At 45.8% G+C, this 21095-nt stretch overlaps 1 protein-coding gene across 4 annotated transcripts in view; it reads left to right on the top strand.

Annotated features, from left to right (window-relative positions):
* The window catches only part of STX8 (syntaxin 8), a 220894-nt gene that overhangs the window by 124101 nt on the left and 75698 nt on the right, over nucleotides 1-21095 (top strand). The window contains exon 8 of one of the 4 annotated variants that reach the window (XM_086686006.1): nucleotides 14894-16286. The exons of the other annotated variants lie outside the window; for them this stretch is intronic. Within the exon in view, the coding sequence (XP_086542132.1) occupies nucleotides 14894-15009 (116 nt within the window). The 3' untranslated portion in view covers nucleotides 15010-16286. Of the gene's footprint in view, nucleotides 1-14893; nucleotides 16287-21095 lie in introns of those variants that run through there. 4 annotated transcript variants of the gene reach the window in all.

Here is a 21095-nt window from a genome sequence, read left to right as displayed (position 1 = left end):
TTTTCTATGAATTGGATGCCACCAGGTATCTCACTTGAGTAAATTCATACAGTATTTGTCCTTTTGTGTCTGGCTTATTTCACTCAGCATAATGTCTTCAGGAGTCCTCTATGCTCTAGTGTGTGTCACAAATTCCTTCCTTTTTTAGGCTGAATAATATTCCAGTGTGTGTGTGTGTGTGTGTGTGTCTGTGTGTGTGTGTGTCTGTGTGTCTGTGTAGATGTGTGTGTGTATATGTATATATGTGTATATGTGTATATGTATATATACATATGTATACGTATATATACATATGTATACACACCACATTTTACCTGTTAGTGTTTATCTGTTTATCTGTCCGTGGACTTTTTTGGCTAATGTGGTGAATGAGGTCACTATGAACAGGTGTACAAGCATCGATTCAAGTCCTGCTCAGAAGTCACATTGCTGAATCAAATAGTAATTCAGCGTTTAATTTTTTAAGGGACCACCATATTAACCTGTCCTTTTGTTTTGCTTCCAGTCCTTAAACTCTTAGTACTTTCTAGTAGTTTGATTATTTTCCTTCCCCCAATGAAGTGGGTCCCCAGAGAGATATACCCTTAGGGTAAAAGTGAACCAGAAGTAAGGTGCCCTTGGCACTGAAAAGACTGAGAAGGACAAGGACAAAACCATAGTTGTGACAAGTTGTGGGCATAGAAAGGAATTACGTCATGGGCATCTATACTCAGGATGGGCCGGAAACCCCATACTCTGCATTTGGTTTGGGGCAGATTCATGTGCTAGAGTGACAGGTGCCTGGTGAAAACAATGAAACGCCTGTCTGGAGGAGGGTGTATTTATCAGGTCTCTAAGAATCAGCCAAACCAAAATTTCAGGGCGGTGACCAGCATGCAGTCAAAGATAACCTAGCAGACATGGAAACAACACAACATGAGCCAGAACCAGCAGCAGACCACAGAAATCAATCTGCACTGACTCGCAGTATTAGAATTATCAGGCACAGATGATAAAATTAACTATGCTTATTATATTTAAAGGAAGAAATGACAGGCTTGAAAGGATCTTCAGAAAATAGGAAACTATAAAAAGTAACAGAAAATTTGAAAAGGGACCAAAATCTAGCTCCTAGGAAAAAAATAAAATAAAAACCTGAAATTCAAAACCCAGTGGACATATTTGGTAGCATAGAAGCAGAGAGAATCAACCAGGGGGATAGGTACAAAAAAAGTAAACCATATTGCCTTTATGTAAGCTTTAGCTAGCATTTCCAAGAGGATATCCAGATGCTACGGAGGTTATGTTAGGATCTTTGTAAGAAAGGTTTGGGGCGCCTGGGTGACTCATTTGGTTAAGCATCCGACTCTTTGATTTCAGCTCAGGTCCTGATCCAAGGGTCATGGGATCGAGCCCCACATCAGGCTCCACGCTCAGCGAGGAGATTTCTCTCTCCCTCCCTCTGCCCTTCTCCTGCTCACGCTCTCTCTCTAAGAAAGAGAGAGAGAGAGAGAAAGAAAAAAAGAAAAGAAAAAAGAAAGAGGGGAGGGAGGAAGGAAGGGAGGGAGGAAGGAAGGAAGGAAGGAAGAAAGAAAGGTTTGGCGGGGCAGGGGGAGGGGGGTGAGGGCTTGTTCCAGGTGCCTGGGACATATAGCAAAGAGTTGATCCCCTGCACTTCCCACATGCAAGGCTCGATTGATTGTTTCCACATTAGCAGACATGCACGTGAAGCTTCAGGTGGGTGTGTTTTAACTGTTTGTGGGGTAGGGAGTTAAGTGAGTCCCTCAAGTGTCCCTGGGTTACTGTTCACGTGGCACTCCATTTGTTTAACTCTGGGGACTCGAGCGAGCTGAGGGTGGCAGCCAGCACATCATCATTTTGAGTGCAGAAGGTTGTGAACCGTGAAACGGTCTTTTGTTTCCCTACCCTTAGTGTGTCTTCCTTACCGATCTGATACATATATAAGTCATAGATGCTTCCGCAGTGAGGAAATTTCCAGTTCTTCATCCAGACCGAATTGCCAGGGGGCCACACAGAAGGGCCTGGTGATGAATTTGTCTGTGTGCTTGTTAACAAAGGATTCAAGCACCTCTTTGTGAACCTTTCACTCATGAGCCCGGGCTGTAAAAATTTTGCTGAGATCTTTGTGTGGCTCTTCCTCCCTTTCCCTTGCCCCTCCCCCCGCCCCCCAAATCGCGTCCAGTCGAAAGCAATACTGTCTTTTTCCCGCCTCCAAACACAAATCAGCCTGGTGTTTTCCACCGGTACCTACGCGTACTTTCCGATCTGTTACTTGTATCAGGACGTCTCCACAAAAGCAAGATCTTTGTGATCGCGGTTAAATATTCAGAGTGCCTCGTCCTCATTAGAATTCAAAATAGAGCCTCGTCTGAGTCTGACGGACAGAGCCAATTGTGAGAGGCCAGACTGAGTGTTCTGAATGACTTGGGCTGAGGGGCTCGGTTGCTTCTCAGCATATTGACTATTACGTAATGTTGTGCAAGCACACCGATTGTGATTTGAGCAGCATTTCGGCGACGCGGTGAGCAATCAGCCCGGCCGACCCTGCGTTAGCACCGTCTCAGCCCGGACCCCTTGGGGGTTACCCTTCCGCATTTGGGAACTTGCTGGTCTTAGGGAAGCCACAGCATGGGTGTGGAGCCACAGCTGGGTCACAGCGTGGGCTTGGCCGCTTAGGCCCCGGGGTGACTCAGAGGGCATGCCCTCTGTGAGGCCCCGCTTCCTTCTTTATAAAACAAGGGGAATAATGACCAGTCTGCATGGCTGTTGTGCAGACGGAGTGAGAGCCAGCTGGGCGGCGTCGGGACTGGTTGTAGTGCCTCCTCAGTAGACGCCAGCGCCGCGAAAGCGCGGGTTTCCAGCGGTGGCCGAGAGCCGCCTTCGTGAACTAAGACTCAGAGGAGGCCGGTGTGCAGAAGGGCTTTTAAGGAGAACAGTGCTGGCCTGAGTAAGTTGGGCAGCGATGTTCTGCAGCTAGGTTTTTATGTCCTCACTGGATGAGAAAGAGTTGCTTTCTCTCAAATAAACTGAAATTTGTGATCTTGTGGCGGAAGCCATTCCCGGGCACGAGTCGGTAGGTGCCACTCGTAGTGGGGCGCGGAAGGCGCCGCCGTCCCTTTGGGTGGCGTGAACGTACTTTTTCTTCCATTAGCTCTTCGGAAGCTAACACAACATAGGTAGAAAACTGAGTTCTGAGTTGTCTGGTTTATTTAACCGACCTCGGAGACAATGTAATCTCCCAAGGAATGGCCTTTAAAACCCTACCGGCAAACACAGATAATTAGAGATCTGATTACGGAGCTTTTCTTTCTCTCGCTGCTTCTCAAAAATACTCTTCTGGCCTTTCTCCTGCTTCTTTCTTTTATCCTCCTTCTTTGGGATAATCCAGTTAAATTCTTGAGCTCCCGTCTTCTTGACACACACGTGTGACCGTGTCTGTTCCCCAATGTCGTCTTTCGCTCAGTGCCCATGGAGAAACGCCAGCTCCTCCACTAAGGGATGTCAGCCTTCAAAGCCCCCTGGGGGGCAGCTGGGTGGCTCCGTTGGTTTCTGCTCAGGTCATGGATCTCACAGTTTCGTGAGTTCAAGCCACGCATCGGGCTCTAGGCAGACAGCGCGGAGCCTGCTTGGGATTTCTTGGTCTCCCTCTTTCTTTGCCCCTCCCCCGTTCATGCTGTCTCTCTCAAAATAAATAAATAAACTTAGAAATGGAAAAAAAAAAAAAGGCCACCTTGTCCTCAAGCTGCATTTCCTGTCTGTGTATTCTTTCCTTCTTCCCTGTTAACAATGAGCATCATCCGTATGCCAGGTGCTGGGCTCAGTTACTGGAGCAGAAAGGTGGGTGGGCTCATGCCCTTCCTGTCCCGGGCACCATAGAGTGGAGGATAAGGACCCAGGGACTGCAGGGAGCCCCGGCGGAGAAGGATCGCAGTCAGCTTAGGGGCTCCCGGGTTTAAGAGGACACAACGCGGGGGCAGAGGTCTGAGGAGTGAGGGGGGATAGACGTCCCCAGGGTCTGGTGAAGTCAAAACCCAAAGTGAGCAGGATGCATCTTCTGTGATCCCGTGTGAGGGAGGGAAGAAAGGAAGGAGGGAGGGGCAGAGGGAAGGTGGGAAGACGCATGTCAGATCTGTAGAGGGGTGTTTGCTAGAACATCTGTAGCCGACAGTGTTCCCTCAGAGCGGTGTGAGCGGGCCAGGCTCGGAGCCGGGTGGCCAGAGATGATCTGTGCCTGTAGTACCTCTGTAATTTAAATATTATTTGACATTTCAAGGAAAATGTATTTCTGTCTTAATATTTTAGCGTCTTCAGTCATTTTTTCTACCCATAGCATTGTTATAAGGGTGATGGCAATACTCTATTTTAACTCTATTTCTTTCTAACATTTTATTATAAGCCCTTTTTCCTTTTGGTAGCATTGGTAACATTCTATCAAACATTCTATTCTACCGTCATTTACTTAGGACGGTCTTGTTTGGGGCTTTTAGATTGTTTCCTCATTTTTGCTGTATACGTAATGCTGTGTTACATCAAGCTTCTTTCCATATATAGGATTTTTCCCTGTCATGTAGGGTCTCAGTTAGGTTGCTTCCAGGACCAGAATCACAGACTGGGTCTGGCTGTCTTATCTCGAGGAGGCCCTGACTGGGAGGTTGTTTGAGCCTAGAGAAGGGACGGGAGGCGGGAGGCCACAGACAGGGGAGGAATCTGGCCGTGTTGAACTCCGTGTGATAGGAGTGCCCTCAAAATGGAACCAGAGGTTGGATCTGGATAGCCAGGAAAAAAGAAAACAAAACAAAACATGCCCATTACTTATTATAACAACGTTACTTATTTCCCAAGCAGATTGACCGAGGCCCAGGGTGGGAGCCATGTTGATAGGTAATCGTCAAATTATTTTCCTGTCCCCCACTCGGACTTCTCAGCGACGGCATGTTGCTAAGATCCAGTGCCACTCTCCCCCCACCCTCGCTCTTCTTGAATAACTTCTGGTATTCCAGAAGGTTCTGTCCACCGGAAGTCCCTCTTCTTCCTTGATTCCCGTGGCACGGCATCATCCCAAAGTCCGCACTGCCGCCCCAGCTGCTCAGCCCTTCCCTTCCTTTTTTCTCGTACTTGCCGGGCACCGAGAAGGAGAAGCCGGGAAGGCCTGGTGGCCCGCCTTGGGGAGCTCTCAGCCGGAGAGGGAGGCAGCAAGCTTGGGGCCCCACGATGAAGACTCCTGGGTGTTCGCAGGACGCCGTGGAAGCGGCCTCATGGGGTCCCTCGTTCTGGAAAGCTGAGTGGGAATCTAACAGAGGTGGGTTAGCATCCCAGGCAGTAGGTTTGCAGGAGGCACAAAGCCCCGAGATGACCCTCGGTTTCCCAAGCAAGAAATGGGGCCGGCCGGCTGGGCCCAAGGGTGCCTGCCGGAGAGGCATGGCTGTGAGGCCGGGGCCAGCTCAGGGGGGGCCCAGGCTGCAAACCCAGCCCCCTTTAGGCTTGCGTTGCTTGTCCTCTTCCCGCCTCTCCCGAAGACAACACTTTGGGCTCAGCCCTCTGCCCTTTTGCCCCTGACACTTCTTTAAGCTTCTTGACCTGCTCTCTCGGACAGCTTCATGGTCAACTAGCTGCTGTGCGTCTCAGACCCGGGCTCACCCGGAGCTCAAAGTCTGTGTGTTCGCCTCCTGACACTCAGTTTCTCTTTGCTGCCCCCCCCCCCAATCTGTGCTGGGTCTCGGTACATCCGTCACCTTTCACCCCCCAAGCAGCTTCCTCTTCTGTGCTTGCTTCTGATTTTTTTTTTCCTGCCCTAAGTTTCCTTCATCCTGTCAGATGCTTTCGGAGGCCAGACGGGAACCCTCATAATGAAGCCGGCCGCCGTGATGACCTCCGGTGGCCGACGGGAGAGTAAAGAGCAGATTGTGGCCAAGTCGGGGGATGCCATGCCACATTACCCGTCTGCTTCTCTTCTCGGGAGAAGCCTGAAACCTGGATCTTCAAGCGAAATCTCCCCATATTTCCACGTTGACAGTAAATCAGCATTTAAAAAAATTCCCACGCGGGCCAAATAAAACATGTCCCAACGTACTCCGTGGGGCCCCCTTGTTCCCATCCGTCCCGTCAGCCCCTGGGCCTGTTGGGGAATAACACCACAATCTCTCTCTCTCCGCTGTTCATTCGCTTCGTGTTCTCACCACTGTGTTTCTGGCTCTTGTCCCGTTTATGTAGCCGTTAAAACTCCTCACGACGAAGTCTGTCGATAGGCACAGAAAAACGCGCGTGAGTGTCATCTTGATTGCTTTTGTGCACCCGGTGGCCCCGCGTCTTCTGGTTCTGGTGTCCGAACGCAGCAAAACTCCACCCAGCTGTTAGCGTTACAGACAGAAACAAGAGGAGCCCCTCTGCTGAAGGTGCCCTTATTTCTTAAACATGCTCTTCTCGGTTGATTTAAAACTTGTTCCCCTTCCTTTTCCCCATCTGCTGCGTGTTAGACGAAGTGACTTTTCTCCGTCACGGAGATGACAGATACCAAGCAGTAAAACCGTAGAGCGCAAAACTCACAGGACACCTGCCTCTAAAACCCAAGAGAAAACCCTAGCACTCCATGAATATATTGCGATCGCCCCCAGATTCATTTTAGGGGCTAACGTGTTTGGCTCACAGACCCCTCCTTCGCCGGGCACCCTTCAACCCTTCCTGCCCCTCCGGGACCCTGTGGTCAGTCATGAAACGTGTCTAATGCACTCCTGAGGCGTCTGCAGTCAGATGTCTTGTATATGCGACCGCATCGCTGTTGTCTGCTTTGATTTTGAGTCCCGACTGTGGAAAAGCCCATTTTTCTGCTAACAGCATTTATTCTGGAAGCGGGAACAGGAGCAGTGAGTTGAAATGTTGATGCTTCGGCTTAATCCGGGCAAAATGAAGCCTTTGAGAGAAGCGCAAAATTGGAAAACCTTTACTTAATGGAAGGTGATTGATAGGGGCTGACAGCCTCCGAGCAATCGCCACGGCCTCAGAGGCCTCCACGCTTCTGTAATCTGCCGCGAGGCTATCATCAAGGGGTCAGAAATGATCATAGAGTAGAATCACTTTTTGATTATTGTTTTTGCTTGGTGTGGTTTGGAAAGATAAGGTGTGATTTCCAAGAGCGGCATCTGTTGTCACGGGAGTAATAATTACACCGCATGGGCCTCGGTGGGTGCCACTCCTGACATGCGTGTTTGTGCGTGTTTTCCGGTAATGTTTGTTTGCCCAGGATCTCGTGTGCTTTCAGCTGGCCCTGTGGGGCCAGCAAGTGCTGGCCGGGCTTAGAAGGACCCCCTGGGACGTGTATGTTTTGCATACTCAAGGTATACTTTACCTCTATCATTTTGTCTACTGCCCAAGGTAGGGAAGAGTGCCCCCAACACCTGTTCCACATGTCTTGCCAATCCAACCTAGCCCTTCAGGAGTCCGCCATTACACCCAAGTGTCCTCATTCATACACTGATTTTCTTTTATATTTGTAAATTGAGAGGAAATGAAGATTTGGATTCTGGGGACGCCTGGGTGGCTCAGTCGGTTACGTGTCTGACTTCGGCTCGGGTCATGGTCTCACGGTCCCTGGGTTCAAGCCCCGCGTCGGGCTCTGGTGCTGACAGCTCGGAGCCTGGAACCTGCTTCGGATTCTGTGTCTCCTTCTCTCTCTCTGCCCCTCCCCTGTTCACACTCTGTCTCTCAAAAATAAATAATTTTTTTTTTAATTAAAAATGTTTAAAATTAAACAAAAGGTTGCATTCTGGTTGTGACTGAAGTCGCCCACATGTCTTTGAACACGTAAAATCAGTGGCTGAGACTAGATGCTCTTTGAGGTTCATCCAATTCTGTCATCCTATTTTCACACCCCTTTGAAGAGAATCAGGCACCCTGCCCCAACCCCGCTGTACCCTACAACATGCACACAGAGACGAGCCGGGGGTCTAGACCAGAACCCGATTCTGCAGGGTGGCCAGCACCAGGTTAGATACTCACAGAATCAGGGGCACCTGGGTGGCTCAGTCAGTGAAGCGTCCGACTCTTACTTTCGGCTCAGGTCATGATCTCATGGCTCGGGGTTCAAGCCCCACTTTGGGTTCTGTGCTGACCGCTGTGAAGCTTGATTGGGATTCTCTCTCTCCCTCTCTCTCTTTCTCTCTCCCTCAAAATAAATAAATTAATTTATTTTTTTTAAAAAAAGATGCAGAATTGGGGCACCTGAGTGGCTCAGTCTGTTGAGCATCCGACTTCGGCTCAGGTCATGATCTCACGGTTCATGAGTTCAAGCCCCACATCGGGCTCCTTGCTGACAGCTCAGAGCCTGGAGCCTGCTTCAGATTCTGTGTCTCCCTCTCTCTCTTCGCCCCTCCCCCACTTGCACACTGTCTCTCTCAAAAATAAATGAACATTACCAAAAAAAAAAAAAAAAAAAAGATGCAGAATTATATCCTACCTGAACAGGGACTTTGGCCTGCATTGTTGCGTGTTGCCTATCTTGGCTGTAAATGTTGTTAACCAACGTCTGTAATTTTTCTCATCAAAACAAAACAAGATAGACAGGGAAAAATTTTTAACGGAAGATACAGAGAAAAGTTTAGCAGATTTTAGTCTGTATCCAAATAGGAACATAAAGGGATGGGATTATGGGAGTGACTCCTGGGTTTTGTGTTCAAAAAGTTGTTGCCAGAAACAGATTCCTAACATTTTTCTCTCAAGTTCGGCCATTTTCTTTCTTTCTTTCTTTCTTTCTTTCTTTCTTTCTTTCTTTCTTTCTTTCTTTCTTTCTTTCTTTTAATGTTTATTTATTTTGAGATTGGAAGAGAGAGAGAAAGCAAGCTGAGGAACAGAGAGAGAGAGAGAGAGAGAGAGAGAGAGAGGGAGAGAATCCCAAGCAGGACCCATGCTGTCAGCACAGAGCCTGACATGGGGCTCGAACTCACAAACGCTGAGATCATGACCTGAGCCGAAATCAAGAGTCAGACGCTCAACTGACTGAGCCACCCAGGCTCCCCAAGTTCGGCCATTTTCAGTTATGGTTTTAGAAGTGAGTTAGTAGGCATTTTTAAAAAATTTTTTGAAAAATAAGTCTTTCTAAGATTTAAGTTTTTAGTACAGGTTTTCATGCCTCTCCTCTCTTAAATATTATACCCATAAAAAGGACTAAGTGAACATGTAGCTGGTTTTAGGGTTGTTAAGTCACAGTCATTCACAGATCATCCTTTTCATGTGTTAGCAAAACAGAAATTCAAATATCAAATTACCGTGGCGCCTGGGTGGCTGAATCGGTTGAGCATCCAACTCTTGGTTTCGACTCAGGTCATGATCACAGGGTCATGGAGTCGAGCCTTGCGTAGGGCTCTGCGATGAGTGTAGACTCTGCTTGGGATTCTCTCTCTCTTTCCCTCTGCCCCTCTTACCCACTCATGCACGTGTGCACTCGCTCTTTCTCTCTCTCTCTCTCTCTCTCTCGAAAAAGAACTCAAATTACCTTCCTGATTCCCTGTGTCCACTCCATTTAGGGGTCCCCCTAGCCCCAGCCAATTTTTGGTGTGTGCTTAGAGAATGGGGCAGTTTTACTTGAATATTAGCTGTGAGAAGCAGTAACCTTCGATAAATGCACGCTCCATAGCGGTGGCCGTGTTCAAAACAGCTCAGGACAAAGCAGAGCTTAAGGTGCAGAGAATCTGCCCTTGTGACTTCCTCTTGATCCTAAGGCAGCATGCCCACTTGGAACCGCACGTGTTTGAAGGAAGTAGGAGGGTAGCTTAAGGGAATTTGTAGTATTCAAAAAGTAAAATAGGTCATTCTCCCTTCCCAAGCCCTTTGGCGAAGCAGTGGTATCAACCAGATACGAAGCTTGAAAGAACTCGACTCTACATGTTGTTACATTAATGAAGGCTTTAGAGATCCCTTCAGCTGTTCCAGCAGACCTCACCAGTGACCCCATGTTTATTTTTTTGGCTCACCTTTTCCTTCTGTCTCAGAGCCAAGCAGTCGTGACGATTTCCAGCCGTTGAATGAGCGTTAAATTCCTAAGAAAAATTGATTTGGGGCTCATTTTCAATCACTGATGAGTTCTCTCTGCCCGTGAGTGTGAACAGTGAGATCAATTTCTCCGGATTAGCAGCAGAACGATCTTGGTATTGGACTTGAGTCTCAGTGGTCCGTGACACAGGTGTCCTCCCATGGCAGGCACCTCGGGCCTCTGCTAATCCCTGCACGTCAGGCCTGCGCCTGTATCGGCCTTATATGTCTCCAGAACAGCCTCTGCATGTTCTTTCACATGCTCGTTCCTGCTCCTCAGGGACTTTGGCCCTCGAAGCAAAGTCCCTTTCAAAATGACTTTTGGATTTCCGAAAAGTGTTATATATTTTTAAAGTTTCTTGTAGATATGGATCTAAGAGTTTCCATGGTTGCATTGGCATTTGTCTGGCATGGCTTCTTACCTGTAAATATACAGAGAAATGAAAAGAAACCCGAGAAGGGTCACTTTTAAGAGTGACTGAATATGGTGGCCTCGCACCACGATGAATGCAATTAGTGCCACCGAACCACACGCTTAAAGATGGCTCGTGTGGCGAGCTTCATGGTATGTGCATTTAACCACAATAAATTTTTCGTATTTAAAAAAACGAGTAAAATTTGATTTCATGAAGTTATGGCAAAGGTAAAGTCATGTAATTTCTGAAATTCCTTGGCACCTTTATAAAGTAATGAACAATACCGTTCCGTACGACCATTTTTTATGTGATGTGGTAACAGAATCTTCATTATATCTATACAGATTTGCCTAAGCAGAATAGGAAAAGGAACAAAAATGCCTTCAAAAACTAGAGAACATGTCACAAATAAAACGTAGATGAATTAAGCATTGTTGTTGCTGAATCTTAACTTCCGTCATTCCTGTTAATATTAGTAAAGCACAGTTTTCTGATCACTGATCTATTCCTATGTCCAAAATATTGGCAGTTTGTTTTTTGAAACCTGGAAGGAAAGTTTTACGCCTGGAATGTTTGATTTACAGAGACTTCTCTATTCTTGTTATCAGCCCTCTGGCGTTACACTTTTCATGTAACTTCAGTAACATGATATAATGTCAGTAACATGACTTTTTTAGCATGTCTACAGGGATGCTTTTGACCTGCCTTGCTGCTCCGACTTCCGGCCCTAAGAGTCAGGGGACATGCTTCCTCCCTTTGGTCAGGCAGCAGGCACCCCTTAACTGTGACATTGAGTCTGTTTAATTCATACTAATCACGCCTTAGCAAAGTTAGACTTCCAGTGTTGCCAAACAACGGTTGTCCTCATTGTGATCCAGACTCACCTCTCTTCTGCCTGTCTTTTCAACTCTGCTTCTCGTCCCTTCGTCCTGTTTTTTAATGTGAGCTGGACCTACTTCTGTGGTGTTCCTCATTCTGTGAGTATTTCTTCGCCGTGTCTCGTATTTTTGGTGGCATGTGCTGGCTTCAGTCAATTTAATACCCAGATGTGCTAGACTTTAAATATTCCTGCTTCATTCTCCCCCTCCCCCCAAAGCACCTTTATTGCCAGTGGCAAAAATTCTAGACCTCAGGCAAATTTTTCAGAACAAGAGCCCTTTTAGCCCTTCAGTACTAAATAAATATTTCTAAGCACTTTGCAAAGTGGAGACTATAATTGCGATACATTTTCATATGTGAAGGTAGAGGGAAAGGTGAGCCATCTAGAAGGAGTTTCTCTGGCCTGTGGCAAATTAGAAGATTTAGGTATTTAAAGGCATATATTTTTTTTGGGGGGGGGAAGGGGATAAAATGATTACCGATTATACCAATAGTAATCCTCAGAATGAGCGCAGAAGTTTTACTATCTGAGTTTTTCTGTCCCAGCATCACACAACCTTGTTTATCTACACTGCTCATTTCAAAGAAGCCAGATCAGGGGTCTCTGGCATTGCCGAATGCCAACAACACTGTCTGGTTTTAGGCAACGAAAGGTATGGAGAAGCCTTTGAAGAATTTTTGCCCACAGATTCAAGGCTCTGTATTCAAACTTTCCTCCCTGGGCGGATGGGTTTATTCCGAGGGTAGTAACTCCCACAGGCGATAATATCTCTTCTCCTTGCTAATGTTCCAAGTCAGGCTCAGGTTCCTGATTTCCACCAGGAGGATGCCATAAACACACTTGACCCTTGAGTAGCATGGATTTGAACTATGGAGGTCCACTCACGTGTAGATTTTTTTTTTCAATAAATGTAGTACAGTATAGTAAACGTGTTTTTCTCTTCCTTAGGATTTTATTTAAGTTTATTTATTTATTTTGAGAGACAGAGAGAATGTGTGAGCTGGGGAGGGGCAGAGAGAGAAGGAGAAAGAGAATTCCAAGCAGGCTCCACACTATCAACGCAGAGCCCTACTCAGGGCTCGATCTCATGATCCGTGAGATCATGACCTGAGCCGAATTCAAGAGTTGGACCCTTAACCAACTGAGCCACCCCCCCCCCACTTCCTTGTGATTTTTTAAATAACGTTTTCCTCCCTGTAGCTTTACTTCACTGTAAGAATACAGTATAGAGTGCATACGACATACAGAACATGTGTTAATGGACTATGTTGTCAGTGAGGCTTCTGGTCAGCAGCAGTCGATTAGTAGTTAAGTTTGGGGGAGTCAGAGGGCGCCTCCAACCCCTCATTGTTCAAGGATCCAGTGTCATTCTAAGTAGGTCTCTCTGAGCTCACAGCCCTGTAGCCTGAGCGTTCCCCAAGGGGCTCACCTTGATGGGCTCTGCACTGTGACAATCAGTGGCACCTTAATCCGTCGGTCTTAAAAGCGCATCTCCGGCTCTCGGTGCTGGGCTCTCCCTGTGTGCCCTACAATGTCCTCTCTCATCTCTTTCTAGTCCTTTCTTTTTTCTTCTTTCCTGTTTTCTTTCAGGGAAGTTTTCAGACTTCCAGTCTTTTTCTCCCCACTGCTCATCTCTATTCATCACCTCAGTCAAGAGTATACCCTCCAGAGGCGTCCCTCTCAGCCTCCTCCTACCCTCTCAGCCAGCTTCCGCAAAGCCCTGTCCTCCTCTGCTCTGTTTTGTGTGTCCCAGCCAGCCACTTTCTCCCTTCGCTGTGCCATAGAGTATGGAGCCATCTGGAAGTGTGCCACCAAATAGAACAGAAGACAGGAATAGTCCAAGCAATACATTTTTTAAATTATTTTTTAATGTTCATTTATTTCTCAGAGAGAGAGAGAAAGCAGGGGAGGGGCAGAGAGAGAGAGGGAGACACAGAATCCGAAGCAGGCTCCAGGCTCCGAACTGTCAGCACAGAGCCCGATACGGGGCTCGAACTCAGGAGCCGTGAGATCGTGACCTGAGCTGAAGTTGGACACTCAACCGACTGAGCCACCCAGGCACCCCAAGAAGTACATTTTTAAAAACATTATTGTATCATGGCTTTATGATATACTCTGCAAATTACTTTGTAAAAATATCTTTTGTATACGTTTTCTTGCCATTTCCATGGCCCATTTTCAAGTGCATCGAAGCTAGTGAATTAGCACCTGTGTGGCTGCGTTCTAGCAAAATTGAAGACTGGAGCCACCTTCTCCCAACCCAGTTTCATCTCCTCATAGAAGATGTTTTGGGTTTTGTTCCTTGGTCATCTTAGCAGGATGCCAGCCATTTTGGAGTCAGTCGGGCTCTGTGGAGAACGGTCTTTCACATATTTGGCTACTTAGTTTGGAAACTGATGGATATCCTCTTTCACTTGGAGTATGCGGAGGGTCGCTTCGCCCTCTTCTAGACATGGCTAACTTTGTCAAAACAGTTAAAGTCGGATTGTACTTTTGCGATCATAACCATGGATGAGGCGTTGTGCCCTTAGCTCGTTCTGGTAATGAGGACTTACAGAGGCTTAAAACCCTTTTTTTAATCCCCTAGAGAGGCTCTGTCCATCAGGGGCCAAGAAAAAGAGTAACCATACTAGGTGTTTCACACAGAGGAGACGTAATACAGAGAACTTGTTGCAACACTGTGGGAAGGACTGAGAGAATAAAAAAGGGGAGGGTGGAGTAATCCAGAAGGTAGTACCTGTGGGAGGCAGCTACCACATAGACATGGGAGAAGGACGGTTAGAAGTGTGTTCCAGAGCCCAGGAGCATCCTCACCGCTGCCCTCCCAGGACCACTGCCCAACCAGAACAGCAGGACCATGAGGGGATGACACCAGACCAGAGAAGGGCCGCCTTGCTGGTGCTGGGGTCACAAGGGAGGCTGTGTGGCTGCAACTGGGGTCACTGAGGAAACTCACAGAGACACTGCTAGAAGCAGATGGGGAAAAAGAGGAAGAAAGACAGCTTCTATCCTTCTCCTTCTTGCTTTCTGAACTCCTTCCAGTACCTGATATTGGCAGAATGCAACAGGAAGCTAGCTGGCAAGGGAACCCAGGAAAAGTGGGGTTTGCAGACTCCAAGCCCCAAAATGCCAGAACAGGGCGAAGAAGGGCAGATGTAGAGCTAAGAGACAACAGGTCATTCCTGGCCTGCAGGCTCTCTACATGGGGACCATTGAGATGTTCTCTGTATCTATCTCACTGAAATCATCTGAAGTGCTTTCCCAGCCTTTCATGTTTCCTTCAGAATTGTGAGGTTCCTCATGGACCTGTTGAGTTGGAAAAAGGTTTATATGTATTCTAGAGGACTGTTTGATCAGAGCCATTGATTCCCAGCAACATAAATTTCAGAAAACCCTAAAAATATATACATTGTCGTCAACAGAAGAAAGTGTTGTTGTCACATTGAGCACCTGGAAGAAATGATACCATTTCCAGTGCTTGGCAAGTGGACCTACTATGTTAGATAATCATAGACATGAACGAATGCACAACAGTTGCACTTCATGTCTTATCATGCTATTGGCTTATATCTTTCAGTTATTTCCTTTCTATCTCTTTGTGAAAGGAAGAACTGTGAGAAGTTATCTGTGAAAAAAGCGACAAATAGAAAGGACCGTTGGCGACCCTCTGCACTCTTAGAGATTGGAAGGTAAAGCTGAAGAGACCTTCCAGAAGTTAGAACCAAAGACAAGGGAGGATATATTAATTAGAGGCTTAGTCAAGATCCAAATGATAGGAATGTCACAATGAGAAAATAGGAGCAAGGAAATTTTCAAAGAGAAGAATGCAAGAAATTTCCCCAAAACTGAGGAACAGGAGTGACCATATTGAAAGAACCCACTAGGTTCCCAGCTTAATAAATGGAAAAAAGACCCATGTCAAGGCACAGAGTAATGAAATTTCAAAACCTATAGATAAAGAGAAATTCCTGTAACTTCTCAGAGTAAGTGGAAGGGGGCACAGGGTGGTGGTGGGAGGATCTGAAATCAGAAAGGCATCCAGTATCTCATCAAAAACACTGGAGGGCAGTGAAGTATTGCAGCAAGCTCCTGGCAGATGTACTTTCCCTAATGAGAAAGTTAACTCTAAAAAAGAGATATCTGATGCCAGAAGTGAAGGAGAAAAGTAAGGAGAATTCCCTGGATGATAGCAGTGGGAAGACCCAGGTCTGTGCAACAGACCAAGAGACTCACCATTCAAGAACAGATCTAGAAGTCAGGGGGAAAATAGAATGATATGTTTTCCTAGATGAAAAAAGTGCCCTTAGGGGTGCCTGGGTGGCTCAGTCAGTTAAGCGTCCAACTTTTGATCTCAGCTCGGGTCATGATGTCATGGTTCATGAGATTGAACCCAGTGTTGGGTTCTGTGCTGATAGCATGGAACCTACTTGGGATTCTCTCTCTCCCTCTCTCTTTGCCCCTCCCTGCTCATGCACATGCTCTCTCTCTCTCAAAATAAATGAATAAACTTTAAAAAAAGAAGAAGAAGAAAAATGGACTGAGAGGCTGCTGGAGAGTATGCAATTTGGTAGCAGGGAATCGAAGCAATTGAAAAAGAAAGGCAATTATTAACTACAGGAAAATGAAAAGTAATACCAAAAAAAGGAAACATAGTTATAATGTATTACTTAAGAGTGAATGTGTACATAGCCATAATAATTTAGACATTTGCTGTTAAAATAACCTAAATATATGATATAAGTATACAGAAGATGGGAAAGAGAAGAAGTGAAATGTAAGAGAGCTAAATCCTACAATGAAGGAAGAAATGACTATGTAATATCTAAAACTGATAGAATTTAGAGATTATAGTCTAAGCATATTATTTTAAATGGTGGAGACTAAAAATAAATTGTGAGAACTAATGATGGAGTAGTCAGAAGGGGGAGGCAGAAATTGCGCTTTTTTAAATAAAACTTTTTAGAATTATTTGAATTTTTAAGTTTGTGGCATAAATCATTTTGATGTAATCATTTTCTTTAATATTGAGATCTTCGTAGGTTCTGTTATATTGAGGGATAAGCTTCTAAATAACAAACAAATCTGTTAATTAAAAATACAGAGTTTATTAAGTAAAAAAAAATTCAAGTAACTTTTGAATAGATTTCTTTGTATACCTTTAGTTGCACATATTCCCAAAATGATAAGCTGCAGACTTATCTCAGACTCTAAGTAGGTTTGTCATTGGGCACTAGTGATATTTGTAGAGTAATTCTGAACCTACTTTGTGTGCCTAGTAGAAGAGAATGAGTAAATAAATATATTGGTGTACTTAGTAACCAGCATGATGCAAATACCGAATGGGGGAAGTAAGAACGAACTCTGTGGTGTTAGATTGGAATTATAAGTATCATTGTGGACTCATGATTGAAAAGTAATAAATATCCTGCTTTTAATCAGTGAAAGAGCCTCGAAGCAATGATATTCCAGTAGCAGTGAGCATAATTAGTGCCCAGATCTTGGTTTCCAAATAGTGTTTGCCACGAAGAGGAACCAAACTCCTTGCAGCAACAGCTAATTCTAGGCTAGGGGAGAGAAATATAAGACAACCCTACAATATCTCATGGCAGAAGTTAAGGAAATGCACAAACTATGATGAAGGCATTTCAAAAGTATATAGGAGCTGCATTAAAGGAACTCCCTGTGGTCAAATTTGGAGCAATTGAAGCAATAAAAATAATAATGATGGTAATAAACACTGGATTTTTTAAAAATGCATTCATAAGTTCACATCAATAGTAAAAAAAAAGGCAGAGGTGAGCCTGGGGAGAGGGTCTTCTTGCCAGCTAATAAATGTAGGAGAGGGGCATCTGGGTGGTTCAGTTGGTTAAGCGTCCAACTTCAGCTCAGGTCATGATCTCATGGTTGGTGGGTTCAAGCCCTGCATCGGGCTCTGTGCTGACAGCTCAGAGCCTGGAGCCTGCTTCGGATTCTGTGTCTCCCTCTCTCTCTGCCCCTCTCCCACTCACGCTTTCTCTCTCTCTAAAAATAAATAAATAAACTTTAAAAAAAAGTAGGAGAATGATAAAATTATGAAATCACCATTTTGCAAGTGCCAGTGTAATTGTTTCAGAATCATCAGTGGATGCTGAACCAACCAGTGAAAGGTGATGGGAAATAGGATATTCAGTCTCAAATTATGACCCCACAGATTATTTATTAGTTGTAAAGGAGGAAAGATACTTGAACATCACCGGTATTAGAGACAAGCTAGCCTTACACAGCTCCAAATGTGACACAGCAGGAAGTAAATGCATCGTATTTACGTCAAATTGTTAACTCAGGTCTGATCAAGAGAAATAATGAGAGTGGTGTAGATTGTCCTCGGCCCTTTGAAAGTGTCATTGCCATGGAAGAAAGAGAAAGATGGGATAACTGTTGTAGATTAAAGGAGACAGAAGAGGGGCACCTGGGTGGCTCAATTGGTTCAGTGTCCGACTTTGGCTCAGGTCATGATCTCATAGTTCATGGGTTTGAGCCCCATGTCGGGCTGTGTGCTGACAGCTCGGAGCCTGGAGCCTGCTTAGGATTCTGTGTCTCCCTCTTTCTCTCTGCCTCTCCCCCACTTGTGCATGCTTTCTCTCTCTCTCAAAAATAAATAAACATTAAAAAAAATAAAGGAGACAGAAGATGCACCTTGTGATTTTGATTAGGTTCTGGATCAAAAACACACAGCTGAAAGAACATTATTGGGATCTCAAGGGGGATTTAAACGTGGACTGTGTATTAGGTAAAGCCATTGCATCGATGTTAAAAGTTTTGGTTGTAACATTGGTTTTATGCTCTGTTGGAGAATTTTCCTTGTTCTTGAAAGATGCATGCTGAAGCTTTGGGGAATGAAGGGTTATGTGTTTGGGGCTTGCTTTCCAAAGTCTCAGCAAAACACACACACACATAATACAAAAACACAGAAAACAGATCCGCTAAGTATGATTTCATTATTAGGTAATGATATATAACAGTTATTCACCAGTGTTACTTGGTCAGTCTCAGTGAGGGCTACACAGATTTTAATTCTTTCAAAATTAAAACATTGGGGAGGGGAGGTAAAATATAAACAGTGAAGTTTCCCATGGATTTCTGTCTTTGTTCACATTTAAAAAATTTTTTTTAATATTTAATTTTGAGAGAGAGAGGGGGAGAGAGAATGTGAGTGGGGAGGGGCAGAGAGAGAGGGAGACACAGAATCCGAAGCAGGCTCCAGGGTCGAGCTGCCAAACAGAGCCCAATGCGGGGCTCGAACCCACAAGCCGTGAGATCGTGACTTGAACCGGAGTCGGACGCTTAACCAACGGAACCACCCAGGCGCCCCTTAGTTCACATTCTGATATGTTGTCTGAGGAAGGAATGAACACCTGGTGAAGTTCTAGGTGTGCCACGTGTATGCCCTTTCAGATTGGGCTTAAACTGTAGGAGGACCTCTAGAGATGACTCCACTTTAGTGTGAGCGAGGTGAGACATTAGGCAAACTTTGTAGATGCTGCTCATATAGGGTCGAAAGGCTCCAGCTACTCAGGAAGGCAACACCAGTCTCACTGCAGGCTTGTCCCTGAAGACCTTGGCTATCAAGAAGGCAAGGTGCAAACCCTAAGCATTGTCTACCCAGATAGTGAGCTTAATGGGCTCCCTCAGGGGGAATTCTTTATGAACTTGACTTTATGAACCTGAAGACCTTGGCCATCAAGAAGGCAAGGTGCAAACCCTAAGCACTGTCTACACAGATAGTGAGCTTAATGGGCTCCCTCGGGGGGAATTCTTTATGAACTTGACTCAGTTTACTTTTCCATCCTAAAAGGCATCACTCTGTGGTGAAATTGTTTGGATGTTTATCTTTTCACTCGACCATGAGCTTCCTGAGGGGTTTCGACTGGATCTGTCATTCTGGTTCCTAGCAACTAGCAAGATGACTGGCTTAGAGTTGGGTTTATTTGAAAGGCAACTGAACTAATGTGGGTGAGGATTCTCTGGGTCTTCAAGTCAGGCTGGAAAGGTGAGATTTGAGTAGGTGAAGAACATTTGTTAGATTATGAATGGTATGAATTGGGTACACTTGGCTTTGGTCCAGTATACCAATGTCTAGGACCATCAAAAAGAAATACCACCTGTCATGTAGGTAACTTCCTCAAGTCTGGTAGCTTGCGGCCACGTACTGCCCATCATTCACTTTGCAAAAACGTCCACACGTACCCTACGGTGGAATATCCTTCAACCAGAAAAGAGAATGAAGTCCTCTTCATACATGCTGCAATATGGATGAACTGAAACGTTCTATTAAGCGAAAGAAGCCAGATTCAAAAGGTCACACCCTGTATGATTCGTCTACACAAAATGTCTAGAGTAGTTAAATCCATAGAGACCGAGGGCAGATCAGTGGTTGCCGAGAGGTAGGGCTTGGGGAGGAATGGGGAGAGATTGCTTGTGGGCAGAGGGTTTCCTTCTAGGCTGGTAAAGACGCTCTGGAGTAAGGTCGTAGCAGTGGTCCTACAACACTGTGGATGAAATTAATGGCAACGGACTTGCATGTTAAAATGGTAAATTTTAGGGGCGCCTGGGTGGCTCCGTCATTTGTGCCTGCGACTTCGGCTCAGGTCTTGATCTTACGGTTCGTAGGTTCGAGCCCCGTGTCGGGCTCCGTGCTGACAGCTCAGAGCCTAGAGCCTGCTTCGGATTCTGTGTCTCCCTCTCTCTCTGTCTTTCTCCTGCCGTCTCTCCCGAAAATAAACATTTAAAGCAAAATTTTAATGGTAAATTTTACATTATCTGTATTTTACGACAATTTTTAAAAAGCCACTAAAAATAAGGACTAATTCTTAGAAAGACTAATTTCTCTAGGGTCCTGTGGTTTCAGGCAGCACAAACAATTTGGGAAGGCTGGGGGTTCCTGCTTTAAAAGTTCCAGTTTTGGGGCGCCTGGGTGGCGCAGTCGGTTAAGCGTCCGACTTCAGCCAGGTCACGATCTCGCGGTCCGTGAGTTCGAGCCCCGCGTCAGGCTCTGGGCTGATGGCTCAGAGCCTGGAGCCTGTTTCCGATTCTGTGTCTCCCTCTCTCTCTGCTCCTCCCCCGTTCATGCTCTGTCTCTCTCTGTCCCAAAAATAAATAAACGTTGAAAAAAAAAAAAAGTTCCAGTTTTGTATAGAATGACAGTAGGTTATTCAAGCAAACTAGGATAAGCCAGGGGCACATCTAGCTTTTAACATCTTGCTCATGAGGAGAGGCATTTCTTTCTGATCTTTCTGAGTATGTCCCCCTTGTCACTGTCAGAAAAGCGGCAAGGATAGGACACTGGATCTGACTCAGCGCGGCTGCTCTTCTCTCTGGCATCACGATTGCCAGTCAGCAAGTTAGAAGCTCCAGGGAGACTGTTCCCTTCCTGGCCTCCCGGCTTCTGACTTTGTTTTCTTTTTCCTAAAATACTTGATTTGGATGCCTGTGAAATCAGCCCCTAGGTCTGCACAGTATGGAAGGCCCCCCATTGAGTGTTTGATAAAGTTTTCGAGTTTTGTAAAGAACAGCGACCAGATGTGGCCAGCATCTGTGGTTTGTGGCCAGCGCTCTGCTGAACTTTTTCTTCCCGTGGAACCCTCTCTGAAGTTCTTAACTTTCTATGACATGCCAGAGCCTTGAGGGTTGGGGTGAGGTGGGATGGCTCGGCAGACCGCGGGGAGATCTGTGTTCCTGTGGTTGTACGTGGCTGGTCGTGGGTGAGATGGGGAGGGGAGGGGGAAGGAAGGAAATGTAAG

This window comes from Puma concolor, chromosome E1 (assembly GCF_028749965.1).
Source record: "Puma concolor isolate L17-30 chromosome E1, mPumCon1.1.hap2, whole genome shotgun sequence".
Lineage (NCBI taxonomy): Eukaryota > Metazoa > Chordata > Mammalia > Carnivora > Felidae > Puma > Puma concolor.
This window is presented reverse-complemented; position numbering and strand designations above follow the sequence as displayed.